Source organism: Ambystoma mexicanum, chromosome 10 (genome assembly GCF_040938575.1).
Source record: "Ambystoma mexicanum isolate Mex_15411 chromosome 10, UKY_AmexF1_1, whole genome shotgun sequence".
Taxonomy (NCBI): Eukaryota; Metazoa; Chordata; class Amphibia; order Caudata; family Ambystomatidae; genus Ambystoma; species Ambystoma mexicanum.
Genome location: NC_090932.1, coordinates 405,844,968 through 405,865,809, shown reverse-complemented (window position 1 = coordinate 405,865,809; position 20,842 = coordinate 405,844,968). Strand labels below are relative to the sequence as shown.

At 42.7% G+C, this 20,842-nt stretch overlaps 1 protein-coding gene across 1 annotated transcript in view; it reads right to left on the bottom strand.

Moving 5' to 3' along the window:
* The window catches only part of LOC138491456 (calcium-activated potassium channel subunit alpha-1-like), a 1,832,603-nt gene that overhangs the window by 275,462 nt on the left and 1,536,299 nt on the right, over positions 1-20,842 (bottom strand). Inside the window, exon 20 of the mRNA XM_069617974.1 lies at positions 15,775-15,874. Within this exon, the coding sequence (XP_069474075.1) occupies positions 15,775-15,874 (100 nt within the window). The remainder of the gene's footprint in view (positions 1-15,774; positions 15,875-20,842) is intronic.

The window sequence follows — 20,842 nt, the reverse complement described above, 5'->3', positions numbered from 1 at the left end:
CGCCCACTCCCAGCAGTTGCTTTGGTACCCACTGCCCTATGCAACTACATGCCTGCACTTATTTATTGGCAGCCAACCACTCTCCCAAAGTCACTTAACAGCTGCTTACTCCCTACCACTTCCCTCTTTGGTACACCTAGCACTTACCGCCTCACTCCCTCATCCCTTCTCTCTCTCTCTCTGCACTTGCACATTCTGAATGCTCACAAGGCCTAGTAGGCCCGCCCTCTATCTTTCATTGTTATATTTGCTTTTCTTTCCCATGTTCCCTGTGGGAGCTTTGAATAAGAACGTACTTGATTTATAAGTGCCTTACAAATGCACAATAAATACATAAATAAATAGACGCGCTAGGGTTAAGCAAACCATACAAATGTTAAAATAAAATAAAAATAAATATACAGACGAAATGAGGAATACAAATAGATATTGTAGCTGGAACACTCCTGTGAAAAGTTTGACAAGTTTGCATCATCATGACCAACCTCTTAAGGCACAGAAACCCAATCTTCCCTCTGTTTCAGAGGTTAAGGAACAGTACAAGTGGACCAGATCATAAACTGTAATAGAGAAATTAATGTGCCAGCTCTACAGGATGGGACTGCAATGATAATGGACCTGTTCCGTCAGTGTGGTGACAACGTTTATTTTCTTCGACCAACATCATGGAAAGGCGTATGTACATTGGTCACTTTGCATTCACGTGTGCTATTGATTCCTGAATATCATCTCACTATTCCCAAACAAACGAGACGATGAGAGACCCCCAAAGCCCCTCAACCTGCCATGAAAGAAAAAGATATGAACAGTGTCCTGGAAGAAAAGAAGTAACTACGTCTCTGAGAAAGTAGAGGATGCATTAAAAGAAGTATCTACCCGATAGAGGCTGTTTTCAAAATCTGAAAGCATTTTTACATCATATCTACTGCCTGATATATAGGCCAACACAAATGCGAAATGGCTACAAATTCAGCAAGGCAAAGTGGTCCAATTGGCAAATGCAATGGAGCATGGCCTCAATGCTGTACGAGAAAAGCTTAGGGTGCTAAGAATAATAGCACTCCAAAATAGATTTGTGTTAGATCTCGTCACAGCCACAGAAGGAGCAGTTTGTAAAAGAAACAGGGGCCACATGTTGCACTTACTTGCCCCCAAACAATATGGACAACGGCTCTTTAAGCATTGCAATTAAAGCAGTCCATAATTTGGAAACTGGCATGCAGAAAGAAGGAGAAATTGCCAGGGAACAAGACTGGTTAGGAGGCATGTTTTTGTGGCTGCCCACTTGGTTCACAGTAACATGTCAAATATCCTTCCCTATTCTGGTCTTTTAATTTTAATTTACAGCACCTATCAGATAATAGTGAACTGTTGTGTGTCCTGTGGAAATAAAAGAAGAATGCTTATAGTAAGAAGAGCTAAAGCCATTTCTCAATGCACACATGAAAGGACCCAGACAGATGAATGGGTTGACGATAAAAATCCAAAAATGGTAAAGAAAGAACACCCAATTGGCCCATCAGGAACACCGTGGTCACAACCACTAGAGCCAGAAAACTACATCAAGTGCTACCTAGATACCACAGCAGATGTAGATTGTAGTTTCCTAGGATGTAGCCAACAGGATTAGGCAAAAGGGGAGGACATTTGAGAAATGTTAGCAAAATATGGTAAGCAGGTGAAGGATACTGGTTGGTGACAACACCATAATGCTGAAATAGGGCCATGGAGAGCAGATCTGTTTGTGAACACGCCGCCCCATGGTTGAAAATGATCACTTAGAATGAAGCTTCAGGCTGGTAGTTTGGATCCTGGTTAACAACTCACCAATGGAACTAGGAAACCTGACTGCAGAAGAATAAAAGTACATGATTAAGAAAGGAGATTAAAATAATAAATTAGGAAGAGGTGGGGGAGAAGACCTCATGGTCCCTTTCCCAATATATACTTTCCATAACATTCAAAACAAACTAAAAAACACACACACATTGAATAAACAATTCCCAGAACAAGCACTGTTGAGTAATATTCATCATGAGGTTATTGATTCCCATGGGATGATGGAAGATGATGCAACATGCGTCCAAACTTTTAATTGTACAGTTGTAAGGATGAGAACCATCAGGGCATGCCAACATTCTGGTTGCATGGGAAAGGGATGAAGTATTCATTTCTTAAATGTCACAGTGTGTGCACCTCATTGAGATTGGTCAAGACAAGGGGTGAAACACACCATAAGATCCCATGATCAAGGAGTTGCGAGTAACAAACTTTATCACCAGAGTTAACCAATGAAAACGTGGACAAACCTGATTTGGATGTTAGGTCATGATTAGAGGGTTGGTACTGGCCTTGTCACAAGGGCTAGGTTTAAGCCAATAGGGCACATTAATGTATAGACTTATGTAGGTGATTTGAATAGTGAACCAATCAATGTGCAAGGATTTACATGTGGGTGAACAATGTCAAAATCATGTAATGCCTTCTTCTCTATATATACACCACCATTTAATGATGATGCGTTAAATAAAGCTTGTCTTTTATGCCTGTCCAAAACCGCATGTAATAAACTTTTGTTATTCTTTCAACCTATTGCACTCATTTATTGCTCTTTGGATTGATTTTTACTACTTGCAGGTTTTGGGCCTACCTTATAAAAGTGTAACCTTCCAAATGCCCTACATGTTCGGTACTGCTAGTAGAATATTTTGGCTGGTGTCAACAAAGTCTGCTTTGCCAGAATGGCCAAGCCTTCGTTATCCAAGCCTGAAATATATCCTTACCATATATGCTGTTAGAAAGTGTGTTGTTTGGTTTGTCATCAACCAAACCATGTAGTTGTATCAGTTGTTAGGTATTAAGAACCTTCAGGAAAAGGCTACCAGAAGTAAATACTTTAATTGCCAGACACTTTCTCATGGTGGTGGTTAACAGAGGAAAATGCAGAAAAACACTTTTCATGTATTTCTATGCCTTCTCCTAATTCTTTCCTATGTGGTTTCTGTCAGTGCTCTGGCCCAACTTTTGCAAATTAACACACTTTTTTGCTGCTGAAGTGTTTCCTGTACCAGCGTTCCGTAAAACAGAGACTCTGTCCCCCTGCTGCCTAAACTTGCGGTGTCCGTGAAGTGGACCATGAAGTGGTCCATAAGTGGTTTGCAGTCTGCAGTCTGCTGGCGGCTGGTGGATGCGGAGCAAGACTCTATAAAGGTGGCTGTGATAGTATTACTGGGGTTACCGTAGAGCAGGCTTTTTTTCTTTGTTTTATCGTGACTTAACACTCATTATTTTTCCTTGGAGAGGAAAGAGAAGGCCGATGCTCATTGTAGAGTGTCAGTAGTGTTCAGTGTTAATATCTAAGGGTTTGTTTGTCGATCCTGCGCTGTTCTGCTTTGAGTCACAGCCTTCATTTGTGGTTCTGTCGCTCCCAGACCATTTTTGAGAGCATAGAGCCAACACAGAGCCAACATAGTGCTTAGTCCATTCTAGACACCGTGACATTGGAGTGTCTGTACGGCCAGTTGGTTGAGGGATTTAGGTGTTTGACTTTATTGGGCATATGTAGTGGCTGTTATCTAACAAAAACAAAAATCAACAAAGCTAACATAGTCAACGGGGGTGAAAACAGGATCACATCCATTTCACCAAAGTTCTATTGGATTTAGCCAAAATCTGTTGCTATTGATTTGGTGGGCGACTGTAGGCCATGAGCCTTTGAGCCCTCCTTTCAAGTTAAAACTCTTTTTGGAGGGTTACTGTGGGCTTGGAGCCTTTGAGCATTTCTATCTGGTTTTGCATACTTTGGAGGACCACTGCTGGCCACAAGCCTTTGAGCCTTCTTATTCAACTAACCAATTTTGGAGGGTGACTGTGGGTCTCGAGCCTTTGAGCCCTTCCTTCCGGTTGTGTTCACTTTGGAGGGTGACTACAGGTCGTGAGCCTTTGAGCCCTTCCATCCGGTTACGTTCACTTTGGTGGACGACTGCAGGTCGTGAGCCTTTGAGCCCCCTCTATTGGTTTCACTTAAAAACCTAGTGAATTCTCCTCTGTGAACTGACTCAAGCTTGTTGCTTGGCAGGTGATTGGGGTCTATCGCTAGGCAACATACGTTTCTACCGGCATTTTGGTGATTATTATTGTTAAATATTACACACTATATTACAGAATGCTATTGAGAAGTCAGCTCTCAGTGGAGGAGGATAGTGTGGGCACGGAAGCCATCTTGTTAACAATAAACTAAACTTTGACAGCAGGGATGATGGTCCATAATATCGTGGAAGTGGCTGTCTGAGGAAATTGTTAATTCACTGGAATGTTCCAGTGGACTGTCTACTCCATCCAGAAACCAGATTCATGCCAAAGATTTAGAAGTCAGTGTAAGTGGAGTTCAGGCCACACTGCTTTCATCATCAAATTCCCCAATGCACTTAACACTGATAAAAGATACGACAGAACTTGTGGGGGGTGGAAGCATGTATACAGCCACTTATGTTGTCATGTACACCCTCACTGGACAATTGTCCACTACAGTCATATTAACTCCATTAAAATCTATTGCCTCGAACTGGAAAATATTATTGCAAGTAGGACCAGTTAAACACCTGTTCTGGTACTCTCCTTATCCCTATCTAAAAATTATTAATTAAAAATGGCTGGATGGAGTATTTTGAACCACACTAAGTTTTTATGTATGAATACAGAGTTACTAGAGGTTGGGCTAATGTCTGTGAAAACACCTTTGGACAGGGAGGGTGGCCGGAAAATGGATTGTTTAGAACTAATAAATAACTCACTAGTACAGAAGACTAATAAGGTGGAAAGTCAACTAGTGAATGGTGAACCTTGCTTAATAGTGACCAATCGCATAGTTAGTACATTAGAAATAGATAGGGCTCATATTACTGATAAAGATGCCACAACTGATAAGGTTATGGACCATGCAGAAGGATTAAAGTACCACCTTAAGAAGAGTCACTTAACTATTCAAAATCATGAAAAGTGTGGGTCGAGAAACCAAAAAACACAGAAAAAAACATTGTGTGGACTAGACCATATGAGAAGAGGCTTAGGTACTAAGAAAAATATTCCAGACTACTTTAAGAAATCTGGCCCAATGACGAGTATGGGGATTAAAGTAAAACTATATCTGACCGGCTGGGTAAGTCTTCTTTTTCAATAAATTCAGTTTCTTTTAGAAATTATAGTCTTTTGGAACTGGCACCTCAAGTGGATTTGATAAAATTAGCACTTATGGAAAACAAGACGTTCACAAATGCCAAACCGTTGGAAGTGGAAAACTTCTAATTTCTAACTGAGCATCAGATTGGCATACAGGAAATTGAGCAAGTACATCAGATAAATAATTCAGATCCCCCTCACCGGGTAATTCATCCTACATCATAGGAACTTGACAATCAGATTAGACTAACTGCACCTGAGATTTCAGCGTTGAATATGCTGCAGAGTTCTTTCTCAATGCTGTATGATAGTATACACTTGGAATTCAATCCACATACGTTTAAGTTAAGTTATATAATGATAAACCTGGAAATGGTGCACGATTCTCTGGGACCGGAGACCAGAGCAGGAAAGCTGCAGCTGAATCTCGGTAAGTGCTATTTATTTATTTTTTTAAAATAAGCACTAGCTGCGTTTTTTTTTCTCTAAGTTTTCCGGGCTGGAGGAGCAGCTTTAAAAACGTTGTATTTATGTTTGCGGTCGCTTTTGAAGCGACCGCAAACATAAATACAACATTATTGTGTTGGAAAACGCTGCAGTTTTTCTTTCCAAGTTTCTCAGGCTCCTCAGGCTTGGAGGAGCCTGAGAAACTTGGAAAGAAAAACCGCAGCGTTTTCCAACACAACCGTGTGTGTTTCTGCCTGCTGTGGCTATCACTTTGGGTCTCCGGTGCTCGGGGAGCACCGGAGACCCAAAGTGAAAGCCACAGCAGGCAGAAACACACGCGGTTATGTTTACATGCCGCGTAGTGTTTCTACCTGCAGCTGATTTCCCATTTGGGGCTCTCGGGCTCCCTGTGTAGCCCGAGAGACCCAAATGGGAAATGCTAAATGCTACGTTGTCTGCCTAAATCTGCGTTCCAATTTGGGGCTCTCGGGCTCCACGTGGGGAGCCCGAGAGCCCCAAATGGGAAAGCAGATTCAGGTAGAAACAACGCGGTTGTTTTCCGCAATGCCGCGTTGTGGGGAGCCCGAGAGGGAAAATGCTGCGGTTTTTCTTTCCGAGTTTCTCAGGCTCCTCCGAGCCAGAGGAGCCCGGAAAACTTAGAAAAAAAAACGCAGCTAGTGCTTATTTTTTAAAAAATAAATAAATAGCACTTACCGAGATTCAGCTGCAGCTTTCCTGCTCTGGTCTCCGGTCCCCGTCCTCCGCCTACAGCACTAATGAAGGGAAAGCCACCCAGCGGTAGCCTTTGTTTACTACAGCTGGCTGTCTTTTCCTTCATTAGTGCCGCAAAAGCAAAAGCCAGCACAGGAGGGCCTCCATTTCACAAAATGGATGCGCCCATGTGCTTGCTTTTGCGAATTTTGAGCTTGACTAGCTTAAAATTTTACATAGGAAGTTTTAAAACGGAGAATGCTAGTATTTTTTTTTTATGTTGCCTACCTATTTTTTAAATAAACATTTTTACTAGACCATCCCTTTAATATCCAATATAGTCTTTCAAATGATTTTGAGCGAAATTGACTCTCTAAGGGCTCCTGGCTATGATCTAAAGAAATATGAAGAATCACCTGTTCTGATGATTGAGAGGATGGAAGAGACAGGTGTGGCATTTCTCAGTTTGAGTCTCGCCCTTCTGTTAAGATTATATGTAAGACTGATGAAATTAATGCGAGGAGGGTTGTGTTTGTGCAACATAGGATGATCAAGCAAACAAGGATTCTCAAGATTGGCTGTGGCTGTCTCAGAATCTTTCAAAACCATTTAGGAAACTAGGAGATTTCAGGACAGGACTCTTGCGCATACAGAGACATTTTCAACTATTCAGATTATGAGCTGGAACACCTGTGGTTTTAGTAGTTTCCTGGGTAATGCAATGAGACAGTAAATTCTTAAGGAAAATCATATCCTGTAATCTGCAGGAGGGGTGGCTGACGGAGCCATTAATTCTCAATGGTTTTACTACTTACCAGCAAATATACTCTTTTATAAAATTGTGTCCACTAGCACAATACCAGCCTCATAGAATTGTGCAATTATTATTCCAATTTACAAGAAGGGAGATAGGGCCCTAGCTCCCTTCTTGATAGGGAAAGCCACATTTTCACATCTCTTGTTCTCAGCGACCTGGTAGGCTAGGCCACAAGGGTGGGAAAACTGCAAACATATCAGATTGGTTTCAGGAGGGGCCTGGGAATTGAGCTGAATGGGCTGATGAACAACTTGCTAAGGGAGGATTGTGAAATAGCAGGAACACTGCCACAGTATGTGGCCACTGTTGATTTTAGTCAGGCCTTTGATAACGTCAATCATACACTTTTGTGGACCAAGCTGCAGAATCGGTAGATCCCATAATCACTCTTAACGATTTTGGCTCATCTTCATGACCAAACATTGTTACAGGTGTGATTGAATGGGCAGGGTGTTCCGATGGAGACCTTTCCGGTGGATACAGGACTCCGCGAGGCTGCATTTTGGCTCCCTGCCTCTTCAATCTATACCTAGATTCATGGAATTTTGAGGCAGTATTACAATCTCTTGACCAAACTAAGTCTACCCTACTAGAAACACCTGAAAAGGTTAAAAAGAGGACCCAGGAGCAGGGCAGAATCAGAACACAGGAGCAAAGGTTGACATACAAACTCTCCTTGAGTATGATGTGGGAACAGAGGCCTATTAATAAACTCCCTGCATACCTTAATAAATTCCCTTCGCCTTACTATCGGGACATCTTCACAAGGCTAAGGCTAACCGTATTACCTACTTGAGAAGTCTTGGCCACTAGAAAATAAATAGAGAAAAAGGTTGGGATTATTGAGACTGTTAAACATTTGATATTGGAATGTTCTGGATTATCAAGTTTAAGAATAATGTTTATGAAAATGTCATGCAAGGTTTGAAATATCTATCCTTGGAGAACTGGTGGCACATGTTCATAATTGGAGAAAAAATTCCCATGATGTTGGCCGTACTGAAATTTGTATTAACAGCTTTTTTTGGGAATAGGATGATGTGCAATGAATTTTAAAATCTGGAAGCTGGAGAAAGTTATGACGTGTGTAGGCTAGCTTTGAGTTGAATTTGTGTTTTGAGACACAAACTGAATTTGTGTTCTGTTTTTTCTAACCCTTGTCTGGATGAATTGTTGTGATGAATTTTATGATGAATTTTATAAAAGGTTTGTAAAAAAATAAAAGATAGCAGATCTGGGTGATTTCCTTTCTGGTTTTGTGTTTGCCCCTCCTTGCATTGCCACATGGATGGTGCCATACCTGACATTTGCAGATGATGTTGTTCTGTTAGACAGAACTCTGTTGGGTCTACAGAAACAGATGAATGGCATCTCTGATTATGCAGTGCTAAACAAACATATTATTAATGGCAAGAAACTGAATGTCATCAGAGTCACAAGTAACAGTAGATCAAAAATGGGTTCTACGTGGAGGGTTGACGAACAACAACTAAAAACATAAAATTCTCTTTCGTATCTTGGCTTTCAACTCCACATAAAGAACACTTTGGTACCTTAATGTTGAGACTAATGACTATGGCTTTGCATGGAGGTATCAAGATGAAAAGACATAAGGGCATGATATTGAAGGTTTACTATCTCTTCTGCTATATATTATCACAGGATGAAGGGAGTGCCTTCTCTACTGTATGGTACAGAGATCAGTCATGCTTCCAAAATGTTTGCATATGATAGGGTGGAATCACACATCTGAAAGAGGTCATTAGGACTACCAGAATGTATTCCGATAACCGCACTCAAGTTTGAGCTAGGGCTGACATCATCGAGTTGTCTGGTAGACCTTAGAATATTCCAACAGCTAAAGACCAAGTAAGAATACAAGGTCACACAACCGCTCTCGGAAAGGGCCCAGATCCGGGCATTCAATCAAGACATTCAAAAATATAGTTCTTATCAGGGTATCACAGGAGTACTTCAAGGTTGGTAAATAATACAGATGAGGTTATTTACCAACCTTGAAGTACTCCTGTCATACCCTGATAAGAACTATATTTTTGAATGTCTTGATTGAATGCCCGGATCCGGGCCCTTTTCGAGAGCGGTTGTGTGACCTTGTATTCTTACTTGGTCTTTAGCTGTTGGTGTATTTTGAAGTCCGGGTGTCTCCAGACTTGTCACAGCCAGCTCCATTCAAATATCTACTATTATAAATGTTTTACCTCTACATCTACCTGGATATATAAACATTTCTAAACTAGTGGTGCCCACTTACTTCCCTGTTTAGACCTTAGAATATTGACATTGTACAGAAAGTTGTTGTTTCCACTAAAGGATTCTCTTTATGGGGACTTGGCTGTATTATTGCCGAGAGCAATATCCCCTGCTATGACTAATTTGAAGAAGAGGGCTAAAAGGATATTGGCCGTAGCAGAACTCTCGACTAAAGATCTAGCTGAACAGTCCGACCGGATAAAAAGATCTTGATCAGGCGGGACTGGATCAATACTTTGGGGAAGATGAGGGGATACAGACTTTATAGTAGTCGGTCCTCCCTGGATAAACCTCTGGGGGTCATGGGTATTAGGCTGGCCTGTTTCTCCTCTACAGGCTCAATCTTCTTCCAATGGGGAAAATCTGTAATTTAAGATCAATATGTGAAGATAACATAAGAGGATGTCCTCTGTGTTATAAGGTCACAGTGACTCAGAATATGGAACACATTCTTATAGATTGTCCTGCCCTGAAAACAGAGAGATCTATTGTGTAGGGCAGATTTGTACATAACTTTGCACTGCTTGACCGTGCACTATTTATTTGAATGATCTCGAGTGACGATGAAACATCTGTGACTATTGGGTTGATGAAACATCTGTGACTCTTGGAGAAGCTGGTCCTCCCCCAACTGAACTCCCACACGGAATTGTTGGTTGCCTCCATGACCATCAATCTGGATTCAGGATATCCAGAGGCATGGAAACTGTTCTCCTGAACAACCGTGAAGTCATGCTCGCAAACCTCGACTCTAACTCCCCTGCTGTTCACATTTTCCTTGACCTCTCCTCTGCCTTGGACACGGTTAAACATTGTATCCTTATAAAATGACTCGGCATCACTGACCAGGCACTGGATTAGATTATCTCTTTCTTCTACCTGTGGTGTCCCCAGAGCTCTATCCTATTGTCATGGCTCTTATATAGCTGTCTCGCCACTCTGGCTCATCTGACCTCCTCCTTCTCTCCCCATTTCCAGAGCTATGCTGATGACACACAGCTTTCCTTCAAACTTGCCCCGACTAGCTCCTCTTCCTCCTCTCACAACCAAGATTGTCTGTCCACGATCTCTGTCTTAATGCCAGTAAGACAGAGAGCCTTCTCATCGGGACACCTGCGCCCTCCTTTCCTCCTACCACTTGGCCATGGTAAGGAAGGTATGGCATGGCATCAAGAATAGACAGACACAAGTGATCACAGTTTAAGGGTGTTTATTAAACTGTATAGGTATGTTGGGAAAACGCCTAATCTAAACCTAAATCTAAGATGGGAGCAAGCTACGACCATCAAATTATAATAAGGCCATCCTAGTGGCGTCATGTCAAATAAAAGGGCCTATACTAAGAAAAACCTATTGCCAATCATTACACTAAATACAAAAACAGTGTTGGATAGTGTTCACAAGAAAGCAAGAAGTGTTCATAAAAAAAAAGTCAGGATATGGTAGATGGGGGTGTCCCTTCCCCACGTTTTGGACAAGGGACAAGGCGAGACTCCTGAGCACAGCACACTCTTGAGCTTACCCAGCAAAAGACAACCGTTCCGCTCTCAGTTATCAGAACAGTCGGTGGTTACGTCTCTTTTCTATAAAAAGTCTCTGGCCTCCGAGGACCTGATGTGTTAAAAACAATAAACAAAAGTTCCTTTCAGCATTTACGTTGGGTGATGACTCTTCACCCCTGGATTCACCTCTTCCGGGCTTAGATCCACAAACAATTGCTATCGATATCAGGAAATTCAGTGGTTGACTCTCTTGCTTTCGAGGACCTGGTAGGTTCAAATAACAAACAAAATGTTCATTTCAAATTGCACCTGGGGTGATGATTCTTCACCGCTGGGACCCAATCTTCTGGGTTTAGACCCCTCTCGAATATTAGCCTCCCTCTGTCGGGTTCACTCTGGCTTGTATTCCAAAGATTTCTTTGTTGTATTCAGGTGTCGGTGGGGTGATGGCTTTCCACCCATGGATCCCCCTCTTCCGGGCTCAGACCCTTCTCAAATGTTTGCCTCCCTCCGTCGTGTTGACTAGGGTTCTCATTAGCACGCTTTCAACTTTTGCTTTCACAGTTCTTTGGGTGACAACTTTTCATCCTTTGAACCCCCTCTTCCGGGCTCATACTCCTCTTGAATGTTTCAGATGCCCCTCTGCCGGGTTCACTTTCATCAACGCACTGTTCATTGGGACTTCAGGCTTCACCCTGTTGTATTGGAATCCCTCCATCGGGTTCACTATTGCCAATTCTTTCCTTTCCTTTCATACCATTTTATTTTTTTCCTTGAATTCACTATACGGGACACACCTCCCTTAGCTTTCCTATTGTGTGTAGGTCAATGTCTTTCGACTGTACAGGGGTTTTACTAGACCTTGGTATGACCACTTTGACTTTTTTCTTGCGGCTCTCCTAGGGCCTTCTGGTATCGATAATTCCACAAACATGGGATCACCAGAGTTTCTCGAGTGAGCACCCACGTGGTGCCGGAACCCTCTGCTGCTGGCTTTCCCTCAATGTTCACAGTTGTTTGTACTTTTTTAATTTGCCACTTTGCGAATTTCATTCAACACAGTTTGGTTTCTTATCGGTTCTCTTCTCGACTCATCGGCTGTGATGAACCGCTTGGCTTTACTTGTATCTGAAGTCAAGGATGATACCACAGTAGCAGGCATCTCCCTCTGTCCTGCTCATCAGCGTAGGGATGCTCCGTGTACTGTTGACATCTGCTGCAACACAACTCCACCTTTTATCCCTGTGGGGAAGAGAAAGGGCTGTCAGGAGTGGGTAGTTGTGGGTAGTTGTTGTCAATTGCCTGACTTTGCCTGACCCTTGTGTTGGGACATGTCAGGTAAATGGCTCTGCTGTTAGTGCGTTGTTTGTCGCAGCGTAGGAAAGTGTTTGTTTTGGAAAAGGGGGGTAGAGTTCTTAGATATCCTACGGGGTAGGATGGGGAAAAGGTGTTACAGGGAAGGGAGTACCATGTTTCGCCCAGCGGCATCCCTCTTCCACTCCCCGAAGACCCCTCATCCAGGTGATCTCCCCCACTGATCCACCCCAGGAACTTAATCCTATAGCGCTGGCCATGTCCTGTCCACCTGGATGACGGATCCCGGGGACTAGTAAGTGAGACACTTTCAGGTTTCTCACACCCCCACCTTTCTGTGAGGCCAAAAACAACTTCTGGGTCATCTTCGACTCTGCACTCTCCTTTACACCTCACATCATGGACCTTACCAAGCAGCCCAACTTCCAGCTCTACCACCTCAGAGACATTCTCCCTTTCCTCACCTTCCCCCAGAAGCTCAATGTGTCCAAAGCTCTTGTTGTCTCTAGGCTGAACTACTGCAATAGCCTCTTTCTCAAGCTCCTTCTTTCCTCCCTATGCCCCTCCAGCTAATCCAGAAAAGGGCTGCAAGGGCAGTATCTCTCCAGCCCTAAAATCTCTCCACTGGTTCCCGGTGGCTGCCTGCAAGGATCACATTCAAGATACTCTGCATATTCCACAAGGCTTTCTGGAGCCTGGTACCCCGCTATCTCCAACTGTCCCTCCCTAAATACTCCCCTGCTAGAGCACTCTGCTCCACTAACTCTAACTCTAATTCTAACTCTTTGATTATCAAACGCTGTTCCAAGCAGAGAGTGGGGAGCAGGTGTTTCTCCTCGGCTGGTGCCTCCCTTTGGTACAGTGTCCCTTCCTCTCTCAGACTTTAGCCAAATCTTCTTAAGTTTCCGGAAACTGATAAAAACTCTGCTCTTCTCTACCTCTTTCCCTCTTTCCCCTCCCTGCTAATAACTCCACTGCCACTGAGACCAGTGGCCTGGACCACATGAACCGCACAGGATACCAGGCCCTCCAACCCAGTCGATTCCAGCATCTCCCCCCCACTGCACTTCCCCTGCGAGCCACTGCCTGGTGGCTCTACATCCCACTCTTGGGAATCACCCGCACTAACACTTAGTCTGAGGCCTCCTCCTTCGCTCCCCTTGGCACTGCCCTCCAGGGCCCCCCACCAAACCTTGTCCATTCCGTGGCTCCCCACCCATCCCTACCTCCTGCACTTCTCTTCACTGTATTTGCACTTCTGACTACCACAAGTCCTAGTAGGACCACAACTGTATATTTATAGTTTTGCCATTATTTTTTCTCTCCCCTGTTCCTTCCCATTTAGCCTTGTGGCGCTTTGAAACACAATTCTGTTGTATAAGTGCCTAACACATGCTCAATAAATTCAAATAAATACAAATTGCTGTTATTAGGCTACTTAAGGCTGCAGAGTTGATAAAGCTGCAAACTTAATGTCAGGTTATTTTTTCCTAACCCTCTTAATCATTATGTAAAAGTGATATTATGCTATTTTCATTTCATATTGTATTGATCATATTTGTTCTTATTGTATGAACATGTATTTTTTTTTTTTTTTTTTTTTTCTAAGGTTGGGTAAATACAACCAAATCATAAATATAAATAACACACAGAAAAGAAAAAAACGAACAGGATAGATGCCACACTGCTTGCAAGCCCTCTCAGGTGGGAACAATTGTTGTGATTGCACTTTCTTTTGGGTGAAATCCTAGATTACTCTAGGACCGGTTCAGACACCTGGAACATCATTTGTGAAGAAATTACTCCAAGTCGAGGGTTTAGGATGGAATCTTCATAAACATTGTATAAATAAAATATAAGGTCTTTGTCCTTCTTTCCTCTCCACTGTGCTGCCTCGAGCATGCAGCAAATCTATAATACACATGTGTAGGGTCCAGAACTCAAGGAAAATATTCTGAGAAAATCCTGAGATGCAGAGGAAACAATGGCGATATTCCAGGGATTCTCCTCCATTAAAAGAATTAGCCTCTGGGGCTTCTTACCAGCTTGAAACAATGTAAATGCATTAGGTCTGACTTGGTCTAAGGAATTTTGCATCTCTAGACCTTATGGAAATGACTGTGCTTAATAATTGTATTCACTGCCAAAGTCAATGAAGATTTTTCCAGCATGGCCAGGATTTGCTGAATAAGGGCCTCGTTAAATGGCGAAAAAAGACCTGCATCTTTATTTAAAAGTGTTTACATGTCTGTCAGCCTGTTTTTCCTTTGATGCAACATTTTGTACCTGAAGATACCCGAAGATACATGGCACATTGTAGCTGAAGAGCTAGGCCTTCTGTTGCCCTTTTATCAACCTTCAAAATGTGGATCTGGAAACTCAGTGGTTTTGCTTAAATGATTCCATGGTTTCCGAGTAGGATCTTTTAATTTTCTATTTATGAGGTTTTATGATTGTTTTCAGTCTCAGATAGAAGCACAGGTCTGGGTCTTTTTTATGTGACCAACCATATCTTCTGTTACTCTCCTGTCCCTATTGGTCTTTCTATTAATGCCACGGAATGCGTTGCTGGACAAGGCCCACAAGCACAACATACATCCTGCATGGATGTCACACCTAGTTCCGATGCCCATATTGTTTGCAAGCATTGAACTACGAGGATTTAGAGGATGACATGCTGGAGAAATTCTGTTGAAACTTTGAAGCACGTTGATTCAAAAATGGATTTAGTGGCAGAGAACAACAGCTCTTAGATGAAAAGGGTTACCTTTAGGGGCATGTTCTTTATTCGTTTATCCACATCTCTACCACCTGCCCCTGCAATATTGTCCCGAATTCTGAGTATTCAATTAAATACCTGGGATTATTTTTGAGATAAGTAATCTATGGTGAGAAATGTCTATTAGAAATGCAAGCTATTTACTGCTTTTTTTATTTTCTGTAAACCCTTCTTGGGCAAGTATGCTGTACCTAAACATTGCTTAAGTGGAGGTGGATCATAACCCTTCAATGTCAATATGCTCTCAAATATGCTATTAGTATGACTACTTCTCTTGACAATGAGAGTCCAGTATTGTGTGTGTAATTTGCCACGTTGACAATGTTATCAATCGAAAGAGGTGCAGACATGGATATTCATGTATATGGCCCTCTTGTGACCAGCAACCCTCCCCTTGATGCTTCCTTGACTACCTATTTCTTGTGTTAGAATGCCGAACGCTCTTTAAGAGATCAATGCTACTTCCCATGATCAATGGTTATTCTTGATCCGTTCCTGTACTCCACAATTACGCTTAAGGGACCAATACTGTGAGAAATTGGATCTAAACAGAGATTACAATTTCAGACCCTCAATGCTGCACAGCACACGCCATGAGTCAAAAAAGTTCACTTGAAATGAGAAGCCATGCATCGTTGCACTTAATAGAAGGTGGGGACAATACATGAATGTTTTGCTTCCTTTTAGCGCCATTTGGTAGTGTGCTTCATGAGAAAAAAACATGCACAATACAAGTCTTCATTATGAATACCTACCAGGATGGCTTTCTCCAAGGGAACTGGTGTACACAAATGGAAGAGTCCAGTGGAGTCCAAAATTGTCTCTGCACTTTCTTTGAGATCTTTGCTTCCATACCTACATTTTGTAAAGAAAATGTTGAAATCATCAAGATATCCTGGCAAAGTCAGATATCATTGACAGTTCATCCAGTGCGGAAAAACTGCTCAGTATCGTGTTACTATGTATGGTTATTTATTTCAAATTGTACTTATATTTTCGTCACAGCTTCTGGTTATTGTGCAAGTAAATTAATTTGTCCCTGACCTGTACTGTCAAGGGCCAAAAAGGGATATGTGAAATAGTCATATAAATGCATACATGCCTCTCTTTATAGAAATGTATTCGACTTAGAGTGCTTGAGAAATAGGTTCCGTAAGTATGGGCCAGACATGGCATTCCTTTTTATGAATTGTTGCTTCATGAGGATGACACCCAAGCAGTCAAAAAAAGTAACATACTTCTATCCAAATGGAGGTAAATAAGAAATTAAGATACCTCCCTGTTATGATGCAATCTAGACATGTCCATTGGCGAGATAAATCAAGATGGATGTCTTCAGAGAGGGTTTGGATGATTGAAATCCTTACATTTAGGAGACATACCTTCCTTTCTAGTTACATATGCATATTACAGATTCCTTTTAGTTTTTGACTTCAAGTGAATTTAGGCTCCTGCTTGAAACACATCTTGTAGTGTAGAGAGGTAAAGGGTATATCTGCTTCACAAGAAGTGCAAATGTGCAACATTCGCATTAACACATATATGAGGTAAATGGTGTAAATGTTTACATAATAAGGGTAATAAACCACCTCTCTTTCTTTGCCCCTTTCTATCTCTCGCTCTCTCTCTTGTTCTCTCCTTCACACACACACACACACACACATACATCACTACAGCAGCCAAAGGTTAATTGCAATTACACATAATCATGTAACAAGTGACAACACTTTACACACATACAACAATGCACACTTGCCACATCCCCTCAATTGTATACCATACACAACATTTCACTCATTACACACAAACACACATACAGCAGTACACACCCACCCAAAACACGTGGCCTTCAGATCTGCACAGGAAAACCACCCCCACAATATTGACTCACATGTACAAACACAAACACATGTATGCACACTAACACATGCACAAACGCACGCACATTTCGGTTTCTGTTGTATTTTTAAAAAATAGCAATGTGATGGGGTACACAGAGCTTTGTGCAGAACTTAAGCCACAGCATTAACAGTTTATTTGAAGTCTTCCTACTTCTGTCATGTACCACTGTTTGATTCATACTAACGAATGTCATTCTTTTCCAATACATATTTTGACTGACTTTGTTGTGCTTTCTTCTCTGTTGTGACTTTTTCTCTTTACTGTGTCCCTCCACTGACTTTGTTCTCTGTCCCTCAGGTTGCCCCTTGTTCGTTGCTGTGCCCACGACCATTCTCTCCTGTTCATCCCACGATCATTTCCTGTTCTGGTAGCGCCTTCAGCCTTTGCACCATTTACTGCGACCACACTCCGTCCCGTCCTCAAAGAATACTTTATTACTCAGGGAATGTGCTGTCCCTCACAGAACTCTTTACTTTTCAATGATCACCATCCCTAACCCGGATCCTTTGCCATGATCAATGCCCCCAGTCTTTACTGCCCCACTGTATTCAATCATGCTCCATCCCCTTCAATTTGATACCTGCATTTGAATGTGCTCTCTATCCCTTACAGTGTCCCCTGCTAGTCACTTCTCACATGGCGTTCACTAATTGTCACTGTGCTCCCCACCCCTCAATTAGCTCACTGTGCCTCTTCACCCGTTCCTTAAAGAAAACTGCCTGATTGTGACAGTTCACCCTCTCCCAAAAAGGGGTTCACATTCCTCCTTGTTCTTTGCATGTCCCATACCTCAAAGTTTCCTTTCCGGCCTGTTACTCACTGTCACCTTAACCACCTTCTGTGCCTCACACAGTGGACTCAAATGCATGCCACAATGCCCCCACTCCATTTGGGCATTTTACCCTTGCAATAATAAATAAAGAGTGTCATTACTACCTACAATGGCCAATAGGTTGACACCAATATTGCCTGACAGCTCTATTACACGAATTGTTTGCGGTGGAGTCATATAAATTGTGCCTCATGACAGGTTTTTATAATTATGCTGATTTATGAGGGGCAATTACATAATTATACTGTATGGCTAAGTGAGATGGCGTATCGTACTACCAGGTGGGAATGTTGAGGTGTCATAGTACTCTGCTAATGAGATGAACGGAGGAATCAAACGTAAGCTGTTGTATGGTCTAGAGTATCACATCTATTATATTTTTTGGTCGAAGTGTAATACCTATATTCTCCTATGAGACTTAGGGCCTGGTTCATGGAAGTGCTTTGTAATGGTGCAATCCCATAGGAAAACATTCCATGAATCAGGCCCCAAATGTCACACTTGTTCCACCTAGTTGGCTAGTAATGCCACACCTATATTTCCCTGTCGGGTGTGGTCATATTCATGATATCTTATGATCAGAGCCTGTTTTCTTCATTGAGTGACCTATTCTGCTTGATGCAGGAAGAATTTTCCTACAAGGTCAGGAGAAGTCGCATGTCTATTGCCAATATTGCCTGGTGAAGAAAGATGTCAGAATTCTACTGGTTGGTGAAGGGGGTTAGGGAGGTGTTATAACTAAGCTGTCTCGTGTGGGCAGTGTACCTCAGATAGTTTGTAAAGTGAGACCAGTACTGTAACTCTGACCCATGGTACAGTTGACCAACATTTTAGTGATTTCCTCCTGCAGATTGGGGACAAACCAGTCCTCCTATATGTCTGCAGTGATGTGTTGCTTGGAAAATTGGGAAGGATGATGCAGTTGTTTGAACGTGACCAACAGCAACTCGTACGGTATAACAACCTTGCCCAATGTTTCTTGTTTTCACAATAACTCTGGTGATGATTTGATTACTTACATCCTCTTTGTAACCACAATTCTTTCTCTTCCTGTGGGGCTCGTCCCTGCAGTTCTATTAGTTGGGCAATTGGCAAGGAATTGTGGGAGTCTGGCAATTGCTCCCTGCTCTCTCGCTACCACTTGGTACTGAGGGACACTCAGCACCAGTATATACGCTGCTTGCTTGGCCACTACATCCACGGCAGCATTGCCGAGTGAGACCTCGTCTGTATCATTAGTATGGGTGGTGAATTTCACAGCCGCTGTCAAGGATGGTTGAGATAGAGAATCAATTAGTTTGTCTAGCAGTACCACATGTTGTACCGGGGACCTGTCATCTCTCCTAATCCCACTCCTCTTCCACCACACCCGGTCTGCATGCACTGTGGTGGTGATGTAAGCCAAATGAACATAGATAGTGACACGGCACCCTTGAGACACTAAAATCGCCTTAATGAGCGCTATAGGTTCTGCTGCTTAGGACGAATAGTGCATAGGTAATCTCTTTTGCACCAATACCTCCTATACTCTGTCCACCAAGCGTACTACTGCCTCCCCAGTATTCTTCAAACGTGAACTCTGGTTGATAGTTGCTGACCCATCAACGAAAAACACTTCCCCCTTCAAGGGGGCTATCCCTTGCCTTCGGGATATCATCCCGGTCCCTCTCAAATGACACACAGTCATGTGTTACCAAATCTTCCTTGGTGCACTGCTCTATTAGAAAGGTGGCAGGATATACAATTTTACACCTCACAATATGAATGTTGGGGCTGAACAGGATGATTTCATATGCGTATGGCCGCTGTGTGGTCAGAGTTGATTTGGACCGCTCCAAGAACGCGAACACTGCTTGCTCCACGTACAGGGTAACAGAGCACCCCATAACAATTGTGGAGCTCTTTTCAATTGCAATTGCAGCTGCATCAAGTGCTTGTTTGCATGGTAACTGGCCCTGCATTACCAAATCTAGCAGTCCATTGTAGTAGGCCAATGGCTTGTGGCCCAGCATACTCTTTTGTGTCAGTACTGCAGTCATCAATTGGCCATTTGTATGGGAAAAGAGATAGAAGAAATCTTGCGTGTAATCAGGGTTGGTCCAGCACTGGGGCCATGGAGATCACTTCTTTTAGAGCTGTTAAATTGGTGAGCATGTCCTCAGGAAATCTTATGGTCATTCTTTTGGGCCTCTTTAAGGCCCTGCGGAATGGGGCCTGGTGTAAGCTGCATAACTTAGAATTCATACCCTACAGTAATTACAAAACCCTAAACATTTTTGCATCACTTTGACAGTTTTAGGCTATGGGGTGCTGCGCACCGAAGTGGCGCGATCAGATATAATTATCTTCCCGTGTACAGATATTGGCTGGTCCAAATAGAGAACTTCTTGGAGACATTATTGCAGCTTTGCCTTGTCTACCTTGTACCCCTTGTATGTCAGCAGCTGTAGGAGGGTGATGGAATCCTTCCTGCACTGCTGTTCACTGTCGGTACACACCAGCAAATCATCAACATACTGAATGATGGTACTAGGCAATTGGATGTTCACTAAGTCAGCATCTAAGATCCTGTTGAAGATGCTGGAGACTCACGGTACCCCTGAGGCAATGTGCTTAAAATGCATTCCCCCATGTGTAAACACAGTGAGGCACTGCAAATCAGGGTGCAGAGGTATGGAAAAGAAGGCGTTTTTAAGATCTACCACAGTGAAATTGGTCACCTCCTTAGGGATGCTCCATAGTATCATTGCAGGGTTTGGAACTACAGGATATTCTGCCCGGACAATGTTGTTTAGACGACAAAGGTTCTCAGAAATCCTCTGACTCTGCCTTTTGCCTTTTTTATGGAATAGATCGCTGTGTTATATTGGGAGGTAGAGGGCACTATTATCCCTTCATTCAGGAGTGCCACAATGGTATGCCGTATGCCCTGCTCTGCTTATTTGGACAGCGGGTACTGTTTAAGTCAGGGCAGCACTATGCCTGGCTTCAGTGTTATTCGAACCGGTGACACCACCTGCAAAAGCCCTACCTCATGGGCGCTAGTTGACCATAACCTTTCCTGCACTTGCTCTAAGTCACTCCCAGTA